Source organism: Carassius auratus, chromosome 4, assembly GCF_003368295.1.
Source record: "Carassius auratus strain Wakin chromosome 4, ASM336829v1, whole genome shotgun sequence".
Taxonomy (NCBI): Eukaryota; Metazoa; Chordata; class Actinopteri; order Cypriniformes; family Cyprinidae; genus Carassius; species Carassius auratus.
This window is the reverse complement of record NC_039246.1, coordinates 16,319,668-16,346,240: the sequence shown is the minus strand read 5'-3', so window position 1 is coordinate 16,346,240 and position 26,573 is coordinate 16,319,668. Positions and strand designations below refer to the sequence as shown.

At 39.0% G+C, this 26,573-nt stretch overlaps 1 protein-coding gene across 2 annotated transcripts in view; it reads left to right on the top strand.

The window, feature by feature from the left end:
- LOC113060741 (plexin-A4) overlaps positions 1-26,573 on the top strand; it is a 214,922-nt gene that overhangs the window by 117,657 nt on the left and 70,692 nt on the right. For both annotated transcript variants that reach the window (XM_026229904.1, XM_026229895.1), the window contains 2 exons: positions 8,022-8,153; positions 23,379-23,479. In XM_026229904.1, coding sequence (XP_026085689.1) covers positions 8,022-8,153; positions 23,379-23,479 — 233 coding nt within the window. The remainder of the gene's footprint in view (positions 1-8,021; positions 8,154-23,378; positions 23,480-26,573) is intronic.

Here is a 26,573-nt window from a genome sequence, read left to right as displayed (position 1 = left end):
CGTGCAGGGAAACAATGGCTTAAATTGCGTCCCTAAATTGCGTATTCATGTCCTACAGTGTGTTACGGAGCGTTAAATGAGAAAATGAATGTAAAAGTTTTTAAGCCATTTAAGTTCAGACTATGTTGGTCTTGCGCTGGTGTATTTAAAAGCTTTAAGCTTATTTGGAGGCCTGTTGTTGAAGAGTAAAGTTAATTTGGCTGGCGATGACATTGCCGCAATCAGTGTGTCAGAGCAGGTTTGTGCCGTGCTGTTAAAGCCCTGGTAATTAAAATCCTGCCGCGGCACCGATCCGCTGATTGAGAAGAAGAAACCGTAGGGACGAACGGATCAGGAAATCTGATTAGGTCTCTCCTCTGCAGGGTTCTGCCTGTGAGCTCCCTGAGACACCGGGGCCTGGCTTTGTACACGCATGCACGCAGACGTGTTTTGCGGATCAGAGCTTTTCAACAACCTCAATCTCATAACCCGGCAACCAAAACAAAGCCTTTCTCTCTTGTGAACATGGCGGCTTGCTGGGCGCGACATGTTTCGAGCGGAACAGGTCCATGTCTCGTTCACTCATTAGTGATGGAAATGCCAAATTAGAGGGACCAGTTGCCTGGCTGCGGCGCTACCTGATTATGAGGAGTCTGATGGTTTGGTGTAATGGTTTTTGCATTCATGCTTGCTTTAAAAGTGGAACTTCTGGTATTATTTGTACTCTGAATCTATGGCATTTTAGGACCGATGCACTAAAGCAGAGGTTCTTAATCCTGGTCCTTACAACCCCTCCGCTCAGCACATTTTGTATGTTTCTCTTATCGCTTCAGAGGTATGTTCCATAGATGCGCAAGACGTGACTGTTAAATAACCTCTGAAATAACTTTTAAGTATCTTCTGAAGTAAGTTTTGTCTGTGATTGCGCTGCAGCAAGTGCTGTAGTGCAAATCTATGTGCTTACGTGAAGTAACTTCAGGGCAGTGAACACTGTGTAGGGACCACGTCAATTTTAACACAGTTCTTTCATGGAGGTTACAAGCAGGTGATTTGAATCAGGTGTTAATTGAGAGACATGCAAATTCAATTCAATTTCAATTCAATTTCAATTTATTTGTATAGCACATTTATACACAACTTCGTTGCCCAAAGTGCTTCACATTGTGAAAATAAAAACAAAGTGGACATACAAATTTTAAAATACAGAATTAAACAAGAACTAGTTAAAAAGCCAAGCGAAACAGATAAGTCTTCAGCTGAGACCTAAAGACCTCCACTGATGGAGCTTGTCGAACATAAAGAGGGAGATTGTTCCACAGTATTGGGCCTGTTACTGAGAAAGCACGATCACCTTTTGACTTCTTTTTGGACTGAGGAGTAACTAGCAATAGTTGATTTGACAATCTTAAAGACCTAACTGAAATGTAGGGCTCTATAAGATTGGAAATATAGTTAGGAGACAAATTATGTAAAGCTTTAAAAACAACCAGTAAAATCTTGAAATCAATCCTAAACTTGACTTAAGGATTAAGAACCGCTGCACTGAATGAATAATGCAAATTAGGTGATGCAAATTATCAGTTGGCATTGAAATGCAAAACACTGACCATAAACTTTTTAGTAAGCTTTTGTGCAACTATAGAGAGAAAATAAGATATTGAGAGAAATTTGATTAAATTGAGATTAATTTTTTTTGTGTGTGTGTGTGTGTATCAATCTGTCCTAGAATTGAGTAAAGCCTATAAAAGGCCTGTAGTGTTTGTCAAATGTTGTGGTTTTATATATGAGATTGTAAAAATCTGGTTGACTCATGTGCTAATAAATGTGAATGAACTTACTGTCACGCAAGGAGAATTCACAAGTTAAGTTTCATTTTATGCTCTTTAGAAGCAGCTAAACCAAGGTTACTATAAAATACATGTAATATTAAAACTGTATAACAGCTATAGAACAAATGAAGAGCCACACTTGCAAACAAATGTAAAATATGGTTTTTATTTAAGAATGTGTCTAAAAAAATGTACGTTTCATTTTCTTAAACTTGATGTAAATGTTAGGGGTGTCAAAATTAATCGTTTCTACGGTGCATCGCGATGCAGACGAGGACGATTCGGTTTCGGTTCAGTAATAACCCATAACCGGTTATAATGTACTGACGCATTTCTGACGTCAGCACCGCGTGCTTAGTCGCGGCATACAATGGCAGAGGGAGGCGAAACGCCTGAGCGTGCAATAAAAAATGCTCCAACCACTTTAAAAGCCTACATTTGATCACATTTCGGCTTTTATCAACAACACGGTAAGCCCGACCTTGACAAGACACACGCTGTGTGCAAATCATGTCACGCAAAAATAAAATATGCTAGGGGTAATACCACCAACATGAGAAACCACGTCAGTCGTTTTCATCCCGAGCTGCAAACGCCTGTCAGTGGCATTGTGGATCCAGCTCAGCCAAAAATGTATCAACTTATATCAATGTTGCCGCCAAACTCAGTGGGTCTCATTCATGAAACATTCGTAAATATACGAGTAAATATCTGAGTGATTTGCGCGTAAATAGAACTTTCCGAAAACTCTTCTCCTGATTCACAAAAACTTCGTAAACGTCAGATGTGATAGTGAAATGTGTGTGTGTGTTAATGAATTCCAATCAGTCGTAAATGGGACGCGCGTGCACGCTCACTCTCAATTACCATAAATCCGACTGACAACTATATATGAGCATCATATTATGACACCAAACGAAGGATTTCAACATGTCTTCTCAAAAGCGACTGAAAAAGAACCATTTCTCAGATGCAGAAATTGAAGTTTTATTATCAGAAGTTCATTCAAAACGCCACATTTTATTTTCAAGCGTATCCTACTAGTGGCGTATCAGGTCCTAAAAAAGGAAGTTTGGCAGCATATTACAGATCCTATTACTGGCTCTCATAATAAAAGTTAAAAGGAAAAACCGTATGTAATTTATATATATAGCCTAATATTTTTTTCAAAATGCTGTGTAAATATGTACCCGATTATGAATTAAAATGCAGCCGTATTAATGAGCAAAACGTTCAGACGTTAAACGCACTATTTACGCGTGGCTGGGAGCAGGTGTAGATTTCTTTCGTACCAACTAACATTTGGAAAATACGAACGTTTTAATGAATCCGAAAATGTACGCCAAAACCACTTTACACGCAATTAACACAAATTACCAGAGCAGTGGCATCTTTTATTGCAAAGGATATACGGCCCTTTTCTGTAGTGGAAAACGGCACATTACATTAGAGAAGATACTGGAAGATTTTGTCTCATGTGCTGCAAACGAGAGCCGTTTATGAGTCTCACACGGGTGCTCATCTGGCAGAGCTACTGTCTCATGTCGTGGATGAATGGCAGCTATCACATAAGGATGTAGTGCTTGTAACAGATAATGCGTCGAACATGATCGCTGCAGCTCAATTCGGAAAATTCCCTCACGTAACATGCTTCGCGCATACGCTGAATCTGGCATCCCAGTGCGCGCTTAAAGTGGGCGCGCTCTCCAGGCTTTTGGGCAGAATCCGAAACACTGCTGAAGTGCAGATTTAGTTTTTTGTATATTGATTATATTCAAGTAGGTTTGGCCTCTTGTTTATTTTGGTTTGTAATTTAATTTCATGTTTATACATTTGTCAATATTTAAATGTTTTACAAGAAAGTACACTGCACTATATAAGTATTTAAGTACACTCCCTGCATTATGCACTTTTAGTACTTACATTTGTGTGTTCTAATCTAATGCTGCTGTTGTCTTCTGTGCCTAGACTTGAGTTTTATTTGATGTTTGATACATTCAAGAAGCGTGTTTCAGGTAAAATTAAAGGTTCAGTTCACATATCTGACTGCTTGTATTTATTGACAAAATTGTATACATGTGAAGCAAAATTGAAAAATAAGGATGCAGTGCATCATCAATGTATTGTGATGCATCGAGATAATCGAATCGAACTGAATCGATGACTTGATAATCGTAATCGAACCGAACCGTGAGACCAGTGTAGGTTCACACCTCTAGTAAATGTAAATGTTGATTTAAATGTTGCCCTACATCCTGGAGCTTTTCAGATGTTTAGTGAATTTGGCCTTGAATTTGTTTTCTGCAGCAAGAAACACTGACCACCATAGTCTTTATTCCCCACCGAACTCTTTTATTTCTTTATTTTTATTGCCTAATACCTAGTGCTCACCGTGACGGCAGACAATGGCTTTCAGGACATGATCATCTTTAATTCCCAAGCTTAAGTGTCGCCTTCAGCTAAGTATCGATGTTGCAAAATGGGAATTTGCAGTTTTCTTTCAGCATTGATTGACATTAAGAGACTTCCCAGTCCACCCACTCTGGCTGTTTACTACAGCACACTCCGGCTTAGCAAATGGAGGCGTCGAAAACAAAGCAAACCTTTCGTTCCACTTTCCTTGACTATAGCAGGCTGGAACACGTCAAGATCACCCGGTGCGTTAAGAGTGCTGATGCGCAGGCTCTGTCTCAAACTCTCCCAGGGGATTTGGCTTAAAAAAACTGAAAACAATCGCTCAATGCCTTGACACAGAGTCACTCACGGTAGCGAGGCCGATCTGCTTACAGTTGTTGACACGTGCGGCTCTATTTTTGTAATAGTCGGGGTTTAAATGTCACAGATCAATATCTGTGCATCAGAGTAGCTCTTGCTTCTAAAGGAACTCTCGAGGGAGCGTCAGCACACTGCCTTAATCGTAGTGGCCTTCACCCAAACACTGCCTAGTGTCTGAGACGGGAAGAGTTTGTACTGTCAGATGTACACCTCTGCAGCCATAACTGCTTCAAGAGCGCCTCTGTTGAAGTTATTTGTAGTTTTCTTTTGTCACAGCTCTTCTCAGCTTTGTTCTATAATGTAACGGGCAACCATACGCGTGTGCCGGGGCGAACAGACTTTTGCTCTGTGTGAAGGGTGTACTCGTGGCACCGCTGTTGCCCTCACAAATGGGATCAGTCTCGGTCATTTTGAAGGTAACAGAAGTAACTCCTCCCAAGTGACTGCAGCTTGTGGAAGAAAAGCTCACTGAAAGATCACAAGATGGATTTTGCCAAGGTTAAATTTAGGGTTGGTAGAAAGTTGTCACTCTCTTTCCTTTGTGAAATGCTTTAGTTAACAACAGGCTATAGCAAGGGCTGCCTTGTGCCAAAAGTAAATAGTTCTCCTGAAATGAGTGCTTACGTGCTAATGCAGATTGTTTGAAGTCAGTGGCAATAGCTAGAGAGAGCATAAAAAATCTATCACTAGAACTGGATTGGCGGGTTTTATTGAGCAGGGATTACAAAACAGCTGAATATTTTCTTGTGAATTATTTGCACTTTGCTGTGAAGTGTACCACTTCAGAATTTTCTTTCTGACTTTTATGTGTTAAAATCAATAAATAAAGGCTCCTGAATGTTTAAAGGCTTCCAGTTGTATAGATTTGAACAGAATAAATCAATAAATATGCATTCAATTGAGAACTGCACTGACATTGCATGTTCTATTGTAACATTTTAAGTTAACTAAAAGAAAAAAAAACATGTTTAACAGTATTTCATTTTAATTATATTTAAATTTCACATGCACAGTGACTTGAGCTGAAAAAAAGTGACATTAATCAGTCACTTGAGAGCTAAAGGGTAAATTTTTGGTTTTGACTTTGGTTCTAGCATCTAAATCAGCTCTTCGGGGCCTGGTTAAACTGAACTGCAGGTGGTTACTGAATAAGATACAGGTTTGAGACATAGGCTTCCAACTGTTTAGAGAATTCATCCCACAGTTTTTGAGAAACTTCTCTACAGCATCAGTTCCAATCTCTAGTCATACCTCTGGCCTGATAGCAGGGCTTAAGATCAAGTTGTTTTGAGCCAGAGGAAATTGCAGTTTCCATGGATGCTGGGTAGAGTCCTGCCCACATTATGAGGCTGCAGAGCTCCTGTGGTTACGGCTGCATTCATCACCTCTCCTTCTGTTTGCTCTTCGCTTAGCTGATCTTAACTAGAGTTAGCCTGCTGTCTCTGCTATACTGCCCTTTGACAGTGTGATGCTTTAACCTGTGCTCTATATCTCAAATGAACAATGATGTGACCGTAACTTCATCATCCTTTTAATTTTTATACTAAATTAAAAATATATATACAATAAAGCACTTTTATTAAGCACAACACACTGACCTTGGTGTAAATGATGAAAAAGAGCTGTTAAACATCAATGTTTTTTTGTTATTCCTGACCACATTTAACCACTACTCTATCCTCATATACTGTAGTGTGTCTCATATGACTGGCCACTGTTGTTACAGTCCATGACCACTAGGGGGATTGGCTGCACACCTGAGGTCCCACAGCACACGATACACAGAGCAGAAATGTGCAGGCTTATTCTACTCCAAAAATAAAGCTCATCTATTCCAAGAATACACAGTCTGCAACCAAGTGTTACTGTAATGCGACATAGAATTCCTTTTTCAATATAAATATATATTTTTTTATTTCAAAATCTGAGGCATTTCAAACACAGAGAGAGTGTGACATTGAATATGAGAGAACTGTTGAAATCGTGTCAGTCGTGGGTTTGAAATTAAGTTAAATCCAAATGATTATATGATACACAGATTAACAGTGTAATCCGATCAGGTTTTAAAGAGTTTAATCCACTTTATTGATATTGAAATGAAAGGGAGACAATTATATTGTTTTGTTCAAGGCTTTAGTTCAATTTGTTCAACTGGAATTCACCAGTTTATAGTCTGACAAAGAAAAAAAAAAATTCTATACAACCAGAATATTTCAACCATTAATAAAACCTGATTTACTTGCTGCTTGAGTTTAAAGTGGGACTTTTAACAGTCCTATGTCCCTATGTATTCTGTCATGTATATTAGCATGTTGATTAAGACATGTTTTAATTTTCCTCCTCTATCTTCGATCATACTCTCCTTTTTTCTCCCCAATCCAATAGCATGACCATGCTAATGCTAATAGTCATCCCCTGTGGCTAATTTGTTTAGGTATGGTTGTGATAATGCCCATCTGCTTCACCCCATCCCTCCAGTGATCTGTTGGACCACGTCATGTATATCTCTTGGGACTCGACCGAGGCTTTGCAAATCGCCCTGCACTTCATTCTTACACTGTCCACACGCTGCCATCCCAAACACTGCAGCTCTTCCTGGCCGAAACCCAATCCCAACCAAATTAACCAGCCCTTGATCAGGGAGATTAGATAACCCTCTTGCTGAATAAGCCTTTGGCTCGTGTGAAGGGTTTTTGCTTTCTTCTGCCCCTTTCCTTCTGTTCTCTTCTTTTGTTGGACCTCTTTTTTGGTTTTTGCTTGTGACCCTCAGCATACAAAAGAAAAAGCCCCAGAGAAAGTGAGAACACAAAGCCAAAGGGAGCAGTTGAAACATCACTGAGTCTCAGCCAGGGACTTTTTGAAGTGGTGGCACAAAATAATTTTAGACGTCTCTTGTGGTAAGGTGATCTTAGGTTGACAGTACTTGTGGTCTGATGGGATTCCGGGCCATAAACTCAAATATAAAGTGGTTGATTCCGATGGGAATGGACTTGATATCTCCTAAACTGTTTAGTATCAAAAAGGGAAAGGAAATTGCTGATTCATTCTGTTTTAATGGGTTATCAGGTGCATTGTAATGTTTAATGGCAGGTATAAAGACTTAAGTTCTCACAGGGCCCTTTACTAAGTGTTTGATTGGAAGATGTAGTCTGGAGGGAGGCTAGGGTTATATCAAGATGGGAACAGAGTGTGAGTGTGCACTTTTGCGTCAGCAACAACAGATGTTCAAATATAGTCATGAGACCTCCGTCACTGCAGTCCAACTGTGTGAGGATGTTACAGCTCTCTGCTGAACCTGCGATTTATGGCACGTAACGTCCCCTACAGCTGTCTAACAACTGAACAACTCTTTCCCCTTCCCCTCTGCTTTACTCTGTCTCTTTCATGCTTTAGTAGCTTATTAATGGTTGAGTAACACAATTTATTCTCTCCTTTCAGATTCGAGTGGATGGTCCCACCTATGGTGCTTTACAATACGAAACCATCCAGGTGGTCGACAATGGGCCGATTCTACGAGACATGGCCTTCTCATCTGATCAGCATTTCTTGTATGTGATGTCAGAGTCCCAGGTGAGTCACTGCTACCATTTGCCCGAAATGCATCACGATTTACACAGCACTCAGGGGCCGGGAAAGAAGGAGAAATAAAATTATACCAGAATTTAGGGGTTTCACTTACTGTAATTACAGCCTGAGAGGGGCAGCCAAAGAGAGGGACACTTTACATTATAAAAAGTTACATGTGATGGATTGGTGGATTGGACTTTTACACATGTGTGTGTCCAAAATACACACATAATGGCCCAATCGCTGTAATGGAGTAGATAGGCTCCATCCTGGATATCTTTAGCACTGCTGAAGCTTATAAATCTCAAAATCAGAAAAACACTGCATGCACTTAGTGCTGTAAAAACACCCTTACTCAGATAACCTGTCATCAGGTTTGCAGCTCAGGCTTTTATTTCTTGAGGCATAAATAATGCTTTGAATATTACCCAACACAGTGTTTTAGGCCGCCTGTGTTGTGGTATACACTGTTTATCATTCAGTGAAAAGTATCAAGTCTGCTGCACAAGTCAAAATAGCACTTAAAAGGTTGTTTATGTTGACTATTAGGTGTTTTAACCTTTGACCTCTGAACCCAAGATGAGGTTCTCCACTCTTTTATACAACCTTAAATACACTCCAGACTGCACTTAGCAGGATTTAAGGCTCCCAGCTACCTCTCACACAAATATACTTACAAAGTATTACAATACTTTGTCCGAATATTGTGGCAAATTCAAGATGACATTTTTACCCACAAATCCTTTTACTTCAATACAAAGCTGCTGTAATGTAATGCCACACTCAGACCTGAAAGCGGACACTCAGCCAATGTCGAGATTTATAGCAATGGCTATAAATCTGAAATCTCATTCAGTAAAATTCAGTTCACTAGCAGTGAGGGTTAGTGGATGGTATACTGGGATTGAAGGCACAGCTAAGGTGGAGCTAGACAATCACATTGGCAGGACACAGCTTATGAATTGCCTAGTCTGCAAAAGTTAGTTGTGTTTGGACACACTGTCAGATAAAGTTAATTTCACATTTACAGTCAGATGTATTATTGCAGGGAAAATCTAGAAATTTCACGTGAGGGCATAAGATTTGCCCACGCATATTTCTCAGTGGATCCAGATTCACTGTGTTGTCATCAACATAGATGTTAAACTAGAAACTAGGTTCTTTGGGTCACTCTCACCAACTTTAGCAATGCTGTAAACATAATTTAATTGAAAGTGTGGTTTAAAACTAGGCCATGAACATCGACTCGAGTCTTAAGGGAAAGGAAAGATGTTTTCTTTGACGTGAATAAATACCAGAGTTGGACCTGTGGTGCTTTGCCAATGAATAATCTTACCCTGTTGCAATTAGCCTATTAGCCCAGTTAGAGAGTTGTCGCCTGGTATCTGTTTAGTACCAAACATCAGGGGATCACATCTACTGGGGAATCATGCATATATTTAGAAGCTATTTAGTGAACATGCATTCTCTCATCCCACCTGTAATTCTACTGCTAACCCAAAACCACCCCCCCACCCAGCACACACTAGGGTTGGGCCAATCGTCGACAGCTGACAGATATTGCATATATATATAGTCTATAGCTGACAGACATTGCAATATTAAGCTGATATTTCGTGATTCCTCACAAAACCCCCCCACCTAGACCCTCTCCCGCAATCAGCCGCATCACAGTTCCGTGTTCGGAAAGGAAATGAAGTGTACTACAGAAATCCTAAAGGGAATAAATAGCCTATGAGATGGGAGCGAGATGAAATAAAAAAAAAATCTATTTCAATACTTTTTCTTATCGTTGGGTCTAAAGTATAATGTATATATATTGCAGGCATCAGGAAGCTGCTTTTGAAACCGCTTTTGATTGCGCGCTCTCATTTTACTTTCACTTTCGAGATCCAACCCCCAACCCCAATGTCATTGTCCATCACAATGTTTCATTGTAGACATCATCCGATAACAATTTGGTAGACATCACTCAACCCTAGCACACACATGCATTCTAAAAGATTTATTCCAGTTTGCTTTAAAATTTCATGATCTGTGATGTAACACAACGCTTCTTGCATCACTAGCACAAAATCCAATGAATCACAGATTCACAAGTTGAATGATTCTGATTTAATCTTTCCTTGAATAAACTCGGAATCAGTTACTCAGTGAACTGTTTTAAATATGTGATAGTTTTAATATTTCCACGAATTCAGATCTCTAACAGACTTGGTTTTCATCTCTGTGTTTACACTTTTGTTTGTTTTGCTATGAATAACAGAGAGACATGCCATTTTTGGGCTTGTTTCTTTCAGTCTCAGTCTCACTCTCGTGGTTTGTCTCTAGCTCTGTGGTTGAGATGTCTGCATTAATATTTATGACTGATAACAAAAAGCAGAAATTCTCATGACTGTTTTTGTGGTCGGGCCTGGTGCATCTGCTCAATGCTTGCATACACACACACAAAACCTGTACCACTTAAACTATTTACCAATTTCTCTTTCATGTCCCTTAAACTCCCTCTCTCACACACATTTTTTGTTTTCGTTTGTGTCACATTTGTGATATATTCCAGGGTGTTTGCAGGGTCTTAAAAAGTAGTAAAAGTTGATAAATCAATTTAGAAAAAAATAAGGCCCTTAAAAAGTATTAAAAAGTCTTAAATGGAATTTTCTATTAAATTTGGTATAATCTTTTCATTATGTGTATTTTTCCGAATAGTGGGGTTCTGTGTAGTTTATTTATAGACGTCATCTGTTACGGCACTCCGTGATAGCATGGGGCATGTTACTTGATCTCACTCTAACTGAATTTCTGACCATTACCACCTGCTTCCATCTGCTCTCACAACTTTTTTGACCACTCCCACAAACAAACTAATATCGTATATAATTTTGTGCATCAGATAGCCGCTATCAATATGTGGGGTATTGAAATCACTTTGAGCAAATCACTAATGAGCGCTCGCAGTCGCAGTTTACTTTCACTTTTGATTTTGCGATCGCACACACACTGTGTAAAGGGAACGATATAAGATATTTGTCAATGAGCTCAGGATCTGTTGAGGAGCAGTCAGTTATCTCTCCTTACTCTTGACCCGTGATCTGTCAAATCGGACTCCTGCAGCTTGTGTTGGATGCACGGTTGATGTTTTTTCCATGGAATTGGGCTGCTTTTTTTTTTAAACTGTTACCTTAGGTTGATTGTTCCCTGTGGATTAAAGGTTTTAAATATTGCATAGATTACATTTGCCTTCTACCATAAAATAAAACTAAATATTCTAAACATGACCCTGGACCACAAAACCAGTCTTAAGTCGCTGGGGTATGTTTTTAGCAATAGCCAAAAAAACATTGTATGGGTCAAAATTAACAAATTTTTCTTTTATGCCAAACATCATTAGGATATTAAGTAAAGATCATGTTCCATGAAGATATTTTGTAAATTTCCTACTGTTAATATATCAAAACTTAATTTTTGATTAGTAATATGCATTGCTAAGAATTCATTTGGACAAATTCAAAGGCGATTTTCTCATTATTTTGATTTTTTTTGCACCCTCAGATTCCAGCTTTTCAAATAGTTGTATCTCAGCCAAAATATTGTCTGATCCTAATAAGCAATATATCAATGGATATCAAAAGCTTGTTTATTCAGCTTACAGATGATGTATAAATCTATTTTTTTTTTTATTTATTTTTTTTACTGGCACATGATGCACAGTTAAAATGATGTAATATTTGTGATCATTATTTTACCTTCCATGATCAATCATACTTGATCAGTTGCAGTACTGACAGTCCACAAAAGAGCTATGGTTTGCAGACAGTTATAAGAGTTGATGTTACAAATACATCTTTTGAATATACCATGTAAACTCATTGCCCGTTAGCTTGGAGAGCTTTATTTTCCCTCTTCAGTAAGTGTTGTCAATTGTTTTTTTATTGGTCTAATTCTTGTTTCTTGGGTTGCATTGGGTTAGTCCCTCAGTTAATTGTCTTGTGCTTCGTTCCCACCCTTCTGAATTATGTTGCATTGATAAGGAGTTATCACAAAGACTGTTTAGTTGTGCTATCTTACAGACAGTATATAGTAAATGTAAGTTAAAGTGTCACCAATGTAACCAGTTAAACTTGGAGTGGCAAAGAGGTCTTAAAATGTATGGTAAGAGTCTTAAAGTCTTAAAAGGTATTACATTTGTGGTCTCTGTTATGTTAAAGCTTGGAGGCTGCTTGAAAATCCTGCATGATACACCGTGACTGAATTTAGTGTACACATAAGGAAAATTATAGGTTTAATAAACGAGAACATGCAACATTTTTGGATTAACCTGTAACATCTCAAGTTTAGTGGATGCTAGAACAATCATGAGCACACACTGTCATACAAATTCCCTGTGGGAGAAATGAGCAGAAAAACAAAAACACTAGGTTGATAATCTCCTGCTGGTCCATCCGTAAAAGCAGGTAGAGAAAGAGATAGAGGGAAGGAATGAGAGAGGTTTGGAGGCAGGGAAGTATAGTGTTTGGGAGCGGAGGAGGTCTGGGTTATGTTTGTGATTTATGGCCGATAGGCTGAACGTGCTGGGGTTCGAGAGCCCATATTCCCCCACATTGAGTCATTGCTGAGGTCAGCTCTAAGTACAGCACTGATCACTCTTCCCATGAAACCAGGCCTGTTGATGTCCTGGTTATACTGCATGAGCCGTCTGAAGCATGATGTCCACTGCAGTGGACTTTACTTTATGTAATTTTTAATTAAGTCAACCATAATTCTCTATGGCTGTCATCTAATATATTGTTTTATATTACATAACAGATGGGATGTACAAATCCAATTCATTTTCTCTGTAGAGGAATTGATGTTTAAAGATAATTTGAAAAGCTTTAAAGATCTTCTGTGAGCTACAAGGATGATGGTACAATAATTATAATGATTAAAAAATGAATAATTGTTTAACATTGGAATTATTTGTGAAATACTTCAACACCCCTGATTTTTCCAAAAGAAAATCTCCCCAAATCAGAGAATCAAAACAAGCAAATGATCTATATACACAATAAGTGTCTTTAAACCAAAAGGATACAGTATAGTTTTGATTTATATTGGATTATGTTGGATTTAGGTTGGTTGAATGACTTATAACTCTTGAACTAAGAAAAAATCCCTATGGGAAAATGACTTTGACAACCAAGAATGGTGAAAAAGTTGACAATCAAGTATGGTGAAAAAGTTGGCGGCCACTGTTGCACTTTATTGTGGCTGTGTAAGTGACTGACAACAAGAAATACAGTTGGAAATTCTATTCTTGCTTTGAAGTAAAAAGTGACATTTTAGTTTGTTTTTATAAGATAATTCATACATTATAAAGGTTGTACACTTGGATGATAACTAAGTAAATAATGATAATAATAATAATAATTTAAATATTTCTGATGAATTAGAATAATTGGAGATATTCTTTTACTTTGTATTATAAATTATAAGGTGACTTATTACCTTTACTGATCACTTTTTTCTTCGAAGGCTCTCTGTTTCTTTCTCTCTCCCTCTCTTACTCTCTCTTTCTAATTAATCCCCTGATTATCCCTCTAATTAAATCTGGCTATTTTCCTGTATCATTTTAAACAGCATGATAAATGCGTCTTTTTAAGGAAAGGGGCTAGACTGTCTGTTGAGAGTGATGCAGATTACAGTTATCAGAGCTCGCAGCTAATTATTGCGCTTGGCTTTTTGTCCACGTTTGTCATCCTTTCTTTCAGGGCTAAGTGTTTTTATTGTAACCTTAGACAATGTCAGCATCAGGCGCGTGTGTGTGGTCAGAGGGACAGCTGGGAGCTCTAATGACAGAGGCCTTCGCTATAGTTCCTCCTGCATTAAATGAATGGCAGGGAGGTTCAGAGCTCAATGGAGTTACACAAATTGCTGGTCTTGGCACATTAAAGCCTTTTGTTCTGTCGGTACCATCCAAATGGAAGTTGTGTTCTTCTCTCCGGCAGTTTACTGTCATTTTACACCGGATCTTCGGATCAGTCTTTTGTGTGAAACACGCTGCGGTGAATGTGTACGCCTGGGCTTTGTCCTGCCCTAGAACGTTCTGTCTGCAATTTAAGACAAGTGCTGCTTCGATGGCTTCATTTGAATCTAAAGGATCGATGCTCGTTTTCTTTATTTTCAGTGAGATTAAATAGATTTTCTGTCTGTGTTTCTCATAACAGCTATGTCACAAAGCGGACTGGAGACGGTGGCTTCGCTACACTCTCATGCTTGCAGCATATTCATAATTCATATAGGGCAAGTTGAAACTGCAGGTAGTATAAGTGTTAATAATTTAAAGCATGTCTCACACCAACCAAACAGCTCAAAGTCAAACTCTTTCATTGCAGATCAGCTCTGGGCATTCATAGGTGGGATAAGGCATCTGCCACTTCATCAGAACAGGTTTAATAAAGACAACCTTTAATTTCAATTACGAGCTGCCGTTTAATGGCAGTCCCATATGCAGCATTCGTCACCAATCCTCCAGTGTGACATCGGGATCTTGAGAACATTTCCTTGTAATATTGCAGTGGCCTACTTAGACCGCAGCCCATTGTGTTTGAGTGAATAGAATTACTCAGGACCTCTGGATGCGTTTGGCACACTTTCTGAGGAATTTTAATCAACGAGAGCAAAGGAAGTTCTCCTGAAATGCTGAAATTTTGATTAAAAGCGTTCACTGTGAAGTGAACACAAATATCAGTTTGCAAGCAGACATGTAGAAGAGCACATGCAACAAGTGTTTTATTGAACTTTGGGAAAACATTTTGGCCAGATATTTTCTTCAGAAATAGAGCTAGGGTTACTCTGTATCAGTGTATTTATCTTTTTCAGTGCATATTGAAATTAATCATAGTAATGAGCTTCCAACTAGTTACCTGCTTTCACGTAAAATTCTGAGTTTCTAACTCCATCCTCAGCTTCAGCTGGTATTAACACAAGTATTGACTAGAGTGGCCGTTGTCAGAGCTGTAATGTGCTCCAGACGTGCAGTGTAAATAAGGGGTTATCCATCCAAGCATTAATGGCAAGGACAACCCCTTATGTTTGAGAGCAGCCACGTATGAGGTGTTTCTTTGAGGTTAAAGTAATGAAAGTTTTTTTGATACAGCCTGTTCCTTTTTCGAATTGCCTGAAAAACAACCTCACATGAGCGATATATGGGAGTTGTTCCAAAATTAAGTGTTTCCATTAGGCGTATTTCCAATTATCAATTTTTAATTTGCACAATTTGAGGTGGGAAATGGAAATGCAGCTACTGTAAAGTTTAAACATTTTGTAAAAAGATTTTACTGTAACTGTAATAGGTCTCTAAAATGTAGGCTGAAGTGTAGTTTAATGCTGCATATTTAATATACTGTTTTATTAGCTGATGCTATCCGTCATGTTTTTCCATTAAAAACTTTAAGAGCGCATATAGCAGGACTAATGTTATAATTTAAGTATTTTGCTGTCATTATCAGCAAAGCTGCATGTGGACCCATTATTAGATTTTTGCATTAATGACACAATGTATTTCTTATGAATGTTGTTCAGTTGCTTTGACGCAATGTGTTTTGTTTAAAGCGCTATATAAATAAAGGTGATTTGACTAGAGTTTCCATAGAAATTAAACACTTCTGAGTCCGATGCTTTGAAAGGCTATAAGTTACTACCTCGTAATTACAGTAATTCCGACACATGCAGCAGTAGTAAGACTTTTGCATGGTTGATTCCCCAAAGCATGTAAACAAAGCTGTGTTGTTCTCATAACTCATTTGAGTGGACTGATACAGCAACATTTGCTCAACCAATGGTGTGAGTTTAACCAACCAATGGAAGACAGGGAGTGTTTTTTTTTTTTTAGCAAATCTATCTGTACTACTAGTAGCACAAAAATAATAATCCGCTTCACCATTAAAAAAAAACAATAAAAGTCTATGATATGTCCCTGCAATAAAAGGTGAGAGGTAGAGTGTTGTTCGTTCAGTGTGTGTGTGTGTGTGGCTTTCCAGATCTGTTTTCTATGGTGTTTTTAGTGATGTGGTTTCTGGGTTTGGTGCCTGTAGGCCTAATGATGTCGTCTGGATAGAATCAGCTCTGATATGTTTGTGACGACCGGGAGTGGAGTATCAAGGCCTGAATGTAAATCCAGTTAGCACACAGAGTGGCTGGGTTCACAGCACACGTAATTGCATTTTCCATCTGTGAAGCCCCCAGGGCCTCGCAGGGCACAGCCTGTTTAACCATGACTATGACCAGCTACCAGACCTGAGCACCCGCTGCGGTTTTAAGGAAAGATGTGTCAGATTTTTACCAACTTTCTCCAGAAAGATGCTGTGTGGGAAATCAACTGATATTGTAATGATACAGTTATTCTAGCTTCATCTAAAAAAAATCTTATTTCAGTTCCATATAAAAGTCATGATTGTAAGTAAGGCATTCTTGATTCTCAAAAAGTATAAACACAAATGGCTCAACATCAGCTGAACTGCTTTGAGCAATAGATGTTGATAGGAGGTTCCAATAATGGTATATACTGTATATAAATGTGTTATTGCATATATATGTAAACTGTAGGTGCTTTAATGAGGGGTGTATTTTTATCTCAAAATTGTGTGTAAATGTATTATTGCATGTTGTGTCTGTTAATGAGACGTTGTGATTAGAGTCACAACATCTCAGTACTGCTGTGTTTGTTACCATCAGAGACAAGAAAATCACAGCTCATATTACTAGCTTTCATCTTCCACTGACACGCTCCCTATACACATATAAATGCACTTTTCATGACCCCCTGTGATACCCAAATGACAGCGATATTTCTCGTCAGCCAAGCTCTGTGTATGTGCGTTAGCAGTGAGATTCTTTTAAGATGGACATTGATGGATTCGTTTCATAAATCAGTTATGATGGGAAGTTGTCATCTGTCTTCTGCTTCACTGGTGGTTAAACATCCGAAATTGGGCAGAAAGGGAGGGATACGTGTGTGTGTGTCTGAGGGAAAATTTAATTTAAATATTAGTGTGTGCTTTTGTTTGGTGTTAGCTACAGTTTTTGTGCTTATTTAAAGTTATATTTTATAAGCTTTTATAATTTTATTTTAATATTTTATTTATATATTTATCTATTGTGCCGTCATATCCCTAGCGATAATACAGCTTAGCTGTGATAGGCTGAAGCTCAGCGAATGTTTGTTTAGCCAATGATTGGCTAGGTCGATCTTAGTGTGTTGTATGGCAGATATTGTTCTGCTACAAAACAACAATGTCGCTTCTTTCCTGAAGCCTGTTGATTCTGTGAATCATCGTTTCCTGCAAACACTGCATTATGCCTCTGATAAGGGCAGATGTCTCATGCAAACATTTTTAATCATGGTGAAGACATCTATTGTTTTTATACTGAGATAATAATATACATTTATCCCCTACCCATAAACCTAACATTTACAGAAACCTTTTTTGGTTTGTTTTCATTTATACATTAATTAATTAAACCTGATCCAGTTACATAGTCTTGTAGATAGGTTTCTTAGATGGCTAAGAGTGCCCAACTTAGCTATCTCAGGTGAGTTCAAACATTCGGTTTGATTGGATAAACATATACAGGGTGCCAAAAAATGTTGTCCAGATAGGCAGCTTACAAGGTTTTAAAACACATGTATTGTCACCTTTCACGCTAGTTCAGCATCAGCATTCCTCGAACTTTCGTAGATGTACAAAAGAGCTAGAAATGTGAGTCAGAGGAAGTTTGTTAATGCCAGCAGAGGAGCGTTGAGCTACAGATGAGCCCAGTGGATTAGACTCCATAATAAACCACAGCTCAGCTCCGAGACGACTGAGAAACCCTGCCAGTCAGTCAGGTCTGTGGGATTTACTGACGGATTTGGTGAGGAAAGAGAAATGGAAGAGGACTTTATGTTTGATTAGGTTAGTAGGGTGATTAAAGTGGACTTTAATGACCAGGTATTACGAAACAGGTGATGAGAAGCCCACTTTTAATTTGACACGCAGTGTCTCATCCTATAGCCATCATTATGGAAGCTCTTATATAGTTTTATTAACATGCACACTCAAACAGTCGTGCGGTCTGTTCCACAACATTCCTACCATCAAGAATGAGCCTATGATTCCTTAAAATGCTGCCTTCGTAGGAAGCTAGTATTTTGAAAGAGAACAAGAGATGCCCCTTTCTGAGTGAACTGCTGCATTAATCTGTTGGGCAGTGTCATTTGTCACTTTGCCTCATTATCTGCTGGTCTCAATCCTTTTACAGAGCTTTCAGATAAATGACTAATAATCTAACGGATTTACAACATAATGAGATTCCTGAGTCGGCGCCACTCCTTTTCCAGCTTGGAAGGGCAGCGGGAAGTCCTCTTTCTGGATACATTTGTCTTCTTCCTTCTTCTGTTGTCTCAGTCTCTCTCTATCGCCGTGGGGAGTGTGTTAAAGCATGCTCTGTTCTGGGCCGATGAGACACGGTGCAGAATTCATAGTCATGCGTTAGCGACGGCAGAGAGCGCACATCCTCTCTACACCAGTGGAGGGCACTATTCATAGACTCACTTGCTGCATCTCACAGGAAGTGCGTGGAATATATGCTCCCTAGGATGATGATGCACTTCCTGATTTAATTCTGTTTTTTGATCTGATTACGTAGATTTTTGATTCAATTTAAAATTTTGATTCAATTCGATTCATTTGGATATATCTCTTATAGATATATTGTCTATTCTGGTTATACTCTCAGCTAATAAATTATATAGACAACCTTCTACTTTTACAAAACATTATGATATATATAATGATAAACAGCTGGGCCCAAACTTTGCAGTTTCAGTATCTGTTTAACACGTGACTTTATAATGATTCATTAAAATGACTGGTTTAAATGAATCATTCGTTTGTGAATCAGTTAATGTACAGTAAGAACTGATTTCATCTGTTTAAACACTTTCACAAAGTTGGATGTTTGAAAAACCTGTTTGAATGCAGTCATTATATTTGCCTTTGTGTTTGGTGAATCTGTTGGCACAGAAATGACACACCTGACCTTTAAGGTTAATGATTTGAGCACAGTGAGTCTCGAATTGAGTCTCGAATTGGCCCAAAAAATGATCCAGCCTAACGTAGCAACCTAGCAGGGCATTTCAATACACTGTTAAGCATCATAGCATTATAGCATTATAGCAGTGGGTTTTGCATGGGCAGGCACCACTCTAATATTCTTCCGAAAATGTGAAAATCTCATATTATCAGTATTATTATTAAAAGAGAGGTGTGCAGACAGATGGCTCTGCTTTTGCCCTAAAAATAGTCTGTTTTTCACATCATATGATGATAGGGTTTATGCCTAGCTGAATGGAGGAAGTATGAACACGCACACACATCCGTACTCGCACATGAGATTATATATTTCATCTGTCGGTCGGTCTTATTAATTTCAGATTTTTTTTTATCATTCATGTGTTGCATACAGATCTGATGCTTTGTGAAAGCTCTTCACAGTCTGTGAACGCACACACACACAGAGCAAGACACAGACCTTTCCAAAAGCGCAACAAGCTCTTTCATAAATAGTAAGAAAACCTGTCGTATCGGGAGGAGAATTTCACGGGCGGCTCCTAAACCCTTATCATTTTCTAAAGGTAATGAGAGTCATTCTCCCTCTCTGCTCACCAAGGCCTAACCTACAGTCTCTCAGGCCCCCTATGCTAAGGCAGGCGCTCTATCACAATGCCTGATAATTTACCTCTTCATAGCTGTGAAATGGAGGAAGAGAATTCAGGTGTGCAGTCGGGGATAAACGGGGGGCTTTGTGGCGGCACCAAGACCAGCTGACAGGCATCATGTGTGCGTGACGAGAGAGGAATGACTATTCTCTTGGATTTAGAACCTCAGACTCGCACACGGCGGTGAGATCGTGCCATCTGGAGCACTCTTCCGAAGGATGCCCTCTTTCAGTCGCAACCTCTTGGTCTCTCTTTTTCACCTATTGCTTTCTCTTTCTCTAATAGCTGTAAATGTAGCTATCCCTTTAAAGCCATTCAGAGAACTGCTTTTTTCTTTCTTGCTCACATTTTCTTAGAAAAGTCTTAGATATTTTCTGTAAATCCCGGTCAAAATGTTACTGTAAGAGCCTTAGGATGGAGAAATCAGAGGCCGATATTAGATACGGTTTAAATGGATTGTGCTTTTAGACAGTGAAAGATATTTTTCATCTTGTCTTTCTCAAAATGTGTTAAAAGGCCAAGACTTATGAGATTGTTCCAAAATTGCACATTTTGACTATGAACCCAGTAAGGTTTTATTTTTTTCTCCTACGTATTTTCTTACAAGCTCCCAGTCTCCGTGATGGCCCGTCATGTAATTTTATTCATGTTATTCATTTCCATTGTGCCTAATACCTAAATTGTCATTAGTGGCCAATAGTAGCTCCAAGGCATTTAGCAGTGGCCAAAAGAGATTTTCAGAATGATTTGTTCTCCTTGTACACTTTAAGATGTCAATTTGGGTTGGAGAATTTAATCATATCAGGTGCCTCTGTAAAATAGCAGTAGATAATTCAGTCTAGAATTATCTCCTGGATAGTTTGAGAAAATACTGACAATAAAATAACTCCACGAATGCTGAAATGACCTCGCATCCCCTCGCAAAAAGTTTACCACATGAATGGGTGTCATGACATTCTTGATTTAGTTTTTCTGCATTGTTTTGATCTCTGTATAGTTTGTGTCATCTGTCCGAATTATTCACATAAATGTCGCTGAGATATCTGTAAGAATGTTCCAGAAAGAGAAAGAGTTTGACAGAACTTCAAAACACAGCAAGCAGTAAACACGCTGATGGATGAGTGCTGACAACAGAACAAGAGCGAAGTAAATATGAGCCGTGATTCACTGCGACCGGTCACTCTGCTCTTATATAAATGTTATAGTCAAATCTTCTCAATCTTAAAACACCGTTTCACTCTCGGGCCTGACTGAAATGGAAAAAAAGGCTCATTTCTTTCTTAAAAAATAAAAACGCCACTGTGGTGAGGCCAGTAATGATGTCGTCTGTCATTCGTCCTGCCTGACCGCTCTGGACCTATCGGCAGTCATCTAAGCTGTGATTGACAGTAGTCATCCACCAGTGACAAGTCATCAATCAAAGCAACAGAAAACTGAGGGCTCCGGGCCGTATCCATGGAGACAGGAATGGCAGAGGGTCCTCGCTTTCCCAGCTCTTACATCTTTGGTTCGGCTCTGTTCGGTTTGTTTCCCATCAGCTCCACAGCGGCTCTCCTTCTCTCAAGTGCTAATTGGCTGTAAACAGTAAGATGCACTAGCTGGAGTTGACATCACAGGATGAGCTCTCTCTGCAGATCTTTATCCTGCTGTGTGTGACCAAATGACACATTTAGCAGATGTACACATGTGTGTTCTCGTGAGCCTTTCTGCAAGTCTCTTTGCATTCTGTTTGAGTTTATGTACAAACTATTACCCAGCAGATGATTATTTTTATATCATTGAATTAAAACAATGAGGAATGCCATTCTATTTACAGATTTCATTGAACACCTGGAAAGTGTTAATTAGGGCCCAAGCTCCGATAGGTTTGAGGACCCTATTGGAATTGTTTAGTTACTTCTTCTCTAAAATGAATCACATTTTTGAGGGCCTAAACATGCTCAAACTCATGAAATTTTGCACCCACGCCAGAAGTGGTGCATGCATTTGATATGGGTTTCAGAAGGGGGTGTGGCAAAATGGCTCAGTAGTGCTACCTATAAAATTTCAGAAGCGCCCCTCAAGTTATTTTTCACATACATCTACGAAATTCGGCAGACACAAGAAAACACACCAATACCTATAAAAAAGTCTCCCAGTACGAAGTCCAAAAACCAACAGGAATTGTTATTTTCAATTTTCTCAGCAAGTTTTGTGCAAGTTTTGTCCTAAAGATTTAAACAGATCAACACCAAATTTGGTCAGTGTAATCTAAAGCACTTTGTGACATTAAATTGTGAAGATCTTGAGATTTCACTAAAGGGTGTGTCAGTGGCAGCCTGACAAACTTTGTTGTTTCTCCATGAAAAAGGAAGTTGTTATAATTCAGGAATACAATGTTCGATCTGCCCCAAACTTCACATTTGATAAGATTTCTGTCCTGAACACATGCTCATTCCCATATTAAGTGATAGTCATAGCACCACCTGCTGGTAACAGAAAGTGGCATGCTTCTAGAGATTTAATGACATCAACATTATGGGCCCTATTTCAACGATCTAAACACAAAGTGTAAAGCGCACGGCGCAGGTGCACTCAGGGCGTCCACTTGCTATTTTAAAGATGAAAAAACGGTCCGTGTGCCGGGGCGCATTTTTTGAATGCGTTGTCCCTATTCTCTTAAAAAGTAATGGGTGTAACGTTCAAGAAACCAATCAGAGTTTCTTCTCCCATTCCCTTTAAGAGCGAGATGCGCTCGCGCCATGGCAGATCGCTGTTTACATGGCGGAATTTGTTGGAGGAAAAGCTGAACACTTCTCAAGCGAACAAACCGATCTGCTCGTACGCAAAATTAAAGCCTTGCGTTGCATTGCGCGGGGTGTTTGATAGGGCCCTGTATTTGTTCAATTTACTCTAAAGTTCTTTGCAATGTTCAATTGTGAAGATCTTGAGTTTTTGTCAAAGGATGTAGTCTTGGAGGCCTGACAAAGTTTGATGTTTCACCATGGAAAAGGAAGTTTTTGTAACTCAGCCATAATCATATAATCATATAGCACCACCTGTTGGCAACAGGATTTGTCATGTTTTACACTAACTCAAATGTACCATGTTCAATCTACACCAAACTTCATGTTTGATCAAAGTCCTGGCTTGAAGATATTCAGTTGTAGTGATAGCGCCACCAGCTGACAGCTAATAGTTTGGCACACATAAACGACTTTGTCATTATTCCTCTGATATAACTTTAAATGCATAATACTGATCATTTGCTGTCTTCCTAAAGCCACCTGGTGGCGGTGAGCCTGGCTGCAAGGACCTTTTAAATGATGCTTGCAGCTTACATTTTCAGTGAAATTTGACAATATGAACCTTTAAGATAAGGCACAGTTGAGATTAGGTCATTTTGTCTGCCTCCAATGTTGTAGTCAATGTGAACACACCTTAAGAGAGACATAAATGAATCAAAGTCTCACTCCACATATAGTCTAACTTCTCTGTTTCTCTGTTTGCAGCTGACCCGTGTCCCAGTGGAGGCCTGCGAGCAGTACTCATCCTGTAAAGAGTGTCTGGGATCTGGAGATCCTCACTGCGGCTGGTGTGTGCTTCATAGCATGTGAGTACAACCCTCCTGCACTGACAAGCATATAAAGGATGTACAGTATGTGGACTAGATGTTGTTTAAAGGGATAGCACCCTCCCCCCCCCCCCCCCCCCCCCCCCCCAAAAAAGTGAAATATATCATTATTTACTAAAACTGTAATGTACAGTATACAGATATGGTATGACACGATTACAATTTTGGGGTGGATTATCCAAGAGGCATGCGGGGTGTTATGTTTTCATTTAAAATAATTCAAGTAAGTCACATTTAAGCAACTGTGTGGCCTTAGAGTTAAGGAACAGCTCTCTTCACCGCCTCACATTTTTCCCACTAATGGATCTCAGACACGTGCACACACATGGAAACACGTAAACACAAATACTCGTGCACGACCACCTTTCCACCCACTGTGTAGAAAGTGAGGGTGATGGATGCTTCAGGCCCTCAAGGGATGGCCACATTTCCCACTCCACTGTAAATTGAAAATTGGATTCTTGTCCTCTTTTGAGGACCCCAGAGGAGTGTGTGTGTGCGGCATGGTGAGCTCAAGCTTTCTCACATCATAGCAGCTCCATATTCAGTGACGTCTAGGTCTTAAAACCCTTTACACACACATGCACACATCACCTGTGCCACTAAGGAGTGACAGGGCCAGAGAGGGTCTAGCAGACATTTGCAGTATTTCAGACCAAAAGCAACATTACACTCTTAAGTGCAGGAGAAAGAGAGTGAGAGTGAGGAAAGTAAAGAGATGTGTAGAGATTCAGGGCCTATCTCTCTCTGTCTCTCTCAGGGCTTTTGAGTGCTCTAGACGCTACAGGGGCCATGGGCATGGCGTTTGCCACATGGCTGCTCAAGGTCAGGCATGCTTAAAATCTCACACTCATCTGTCTCTCGCCCTCCCGTTCTCTCTCGTTCTCTCTTGCTTTTGTAAAAGCGAGAGCTGCATTAGTGCTGGACAGTGAGACAGGTGCTCAAATGGCCTGTGCGTGTATCATTTCCTCCTGAGATGTTTGATAGGTTCGGTCTTAAGCTTTGTTGCTAGCTTGAGCTTTGTCAGCTCTAGAGCACTTCCTGATCCAGACCATGTTTAAAGGATGTGTACATGTGAATTGAGAAACGTTGTACTTCTTGTAGTAAAAATTAGCATGTTTTATTTATTTTTTAATTTTAGCCAATTAGCAATTTTTATTATTTTGCTTTTTTTTAATTGATCATTATATTTGAATCATATAATATTCGTTCAGTCATTTTAACCATTTATTTATCCTTTTAGTCATTTTTGATATTTAGCTATTTTAAGCAATTTGAGCTATTAGTTTGGTTATTTATTTTTGTCCATTATATTTAATGGACAAATATCACATAATTCGTATTTTTATTAATGATTTCATTATTTTAGCTCTTTACCAATTTTAGCAACTTATTTAGCAGTATTTTTAATCATATTTAAGTCATATAATTTATATATTATTTATTAGCTCTTTAAATATTTATTTAGCTGTATATTCATGTCACCACTTAGGTTTCATTTATTTTATTTTTTTATTTAGATCATAATTTTTTTCAACTCACTTTTTAATTGGCCCACAAGTGTTTTAATATTTAAATACTAAATACAAATCACATAAAAAAATCTTAAAACACCTTTGACTTGTGAATTCACAAGACATAAGACCAATAGAGGATACAAACTTCACAGACTGACCTGTTGATTCAAGTGTGGTTGAAGGCAGATGTGTAGTGTTCCTTCGAATTAGATTGTGTTTTTATTCGATTAAAACTTTGTCCTATTTATTAATTTTTTTATTTGTTTACTTATTTTACTGCTGAGAATGATGTTATTAGTTTTGTATTGAGTCCAGTATCCGCACTGCAGGAGCAGGCTGATCAACTTGCCATGACTGCCCATGAAGGAAGGAGGTCATTTGCGACTGAAAACTGTGCAGCTAGAGAGAGAGCTGCCTCTTTCTCTCCTTCACTCTGTCAGTTCTCTCTCTGTCCTCTGGCAGCAGAAACAGTGTCAAGTGTACACGGGACACAATGCTAATAAAAACAGCAGCAGTTTGTTGTTTAGCCTCAGGTGGTAGAAGGGCCAGCATTCGCAGGAGGTCTTTATGTTAGTTGGCAACACAACCAGTATGGCTGCATCCGCAGAGGCCAACCCTCGCTTCCATTCAGGCTCTGTGTCACTTCTTATTTTGGACTCTTTTGTCTCTGCATTTTTCATATCCCCATTCTATTTGTCCCTTCTGTGTTTTTCATTACTTTCTCCTAGCACTCTCTCACTCTCTCTCTCCTCTCCCATGGCCTCATGCCCAGAGAAAGTGAACAGCACCACTCTGTGATGGAGTCATGCAATCCGACCTGGCCTCCCTGGGTCCCCGGCTGATTGATTGCCCTGGAGTTTACCTTTCCCATCCTCTCCTCCCCTGCATACTTAACCAGGATCCTTGTAACTCGAGTCCTGTCCGGAGAGGGCTCTCTCACGCCAAGCATGACTTCTGCCAGTGCTCCCCTTATTTGTCTGCTGTAATCTACCTGTTTTTCATAGGTAATGATGCTTAAAGCAGCAAACCTTAACACTGATATGAAACAAAGAGATTCTCTGTCATACAGCAACTGTATGGTTGTCATTTTAATGAGAAATGAAAGACACTGTAAACAGATCAATAGAGAAGTGCAGAGATCAGATGGACTACACTTCTCTCCCTCTTCATTTCAGAGAGTTTGAGGGATTTGTCTGTCCGTCTCTCTCTGTCTAAGGTTCATTCTAATCTATAGTTTTTCTTTTTTTTGGTAGAAAGACAAACACACATAGTGATGAAAGCCAAAATATTACATTTAAAATGGGTAAACATTGTACAATTTGAATATAGAGCTGCTTTGAAATCCCCATATCTATGGAAATGAACTATATGGGGCCTTGAAAATTAAGATTTCAAAAGGAAAGTTCTTTATGAATGAGAATCTAAGGATATTAAAATATCTTGAATACTTTTAAAGTTACAGGCATGAAATTCATAATATTTATGGCGCTCAGACAGGTATGTTCTATGCAATTGTGTTGATAGAAAATCACGAGATACATTTCTAGTTTCAACAT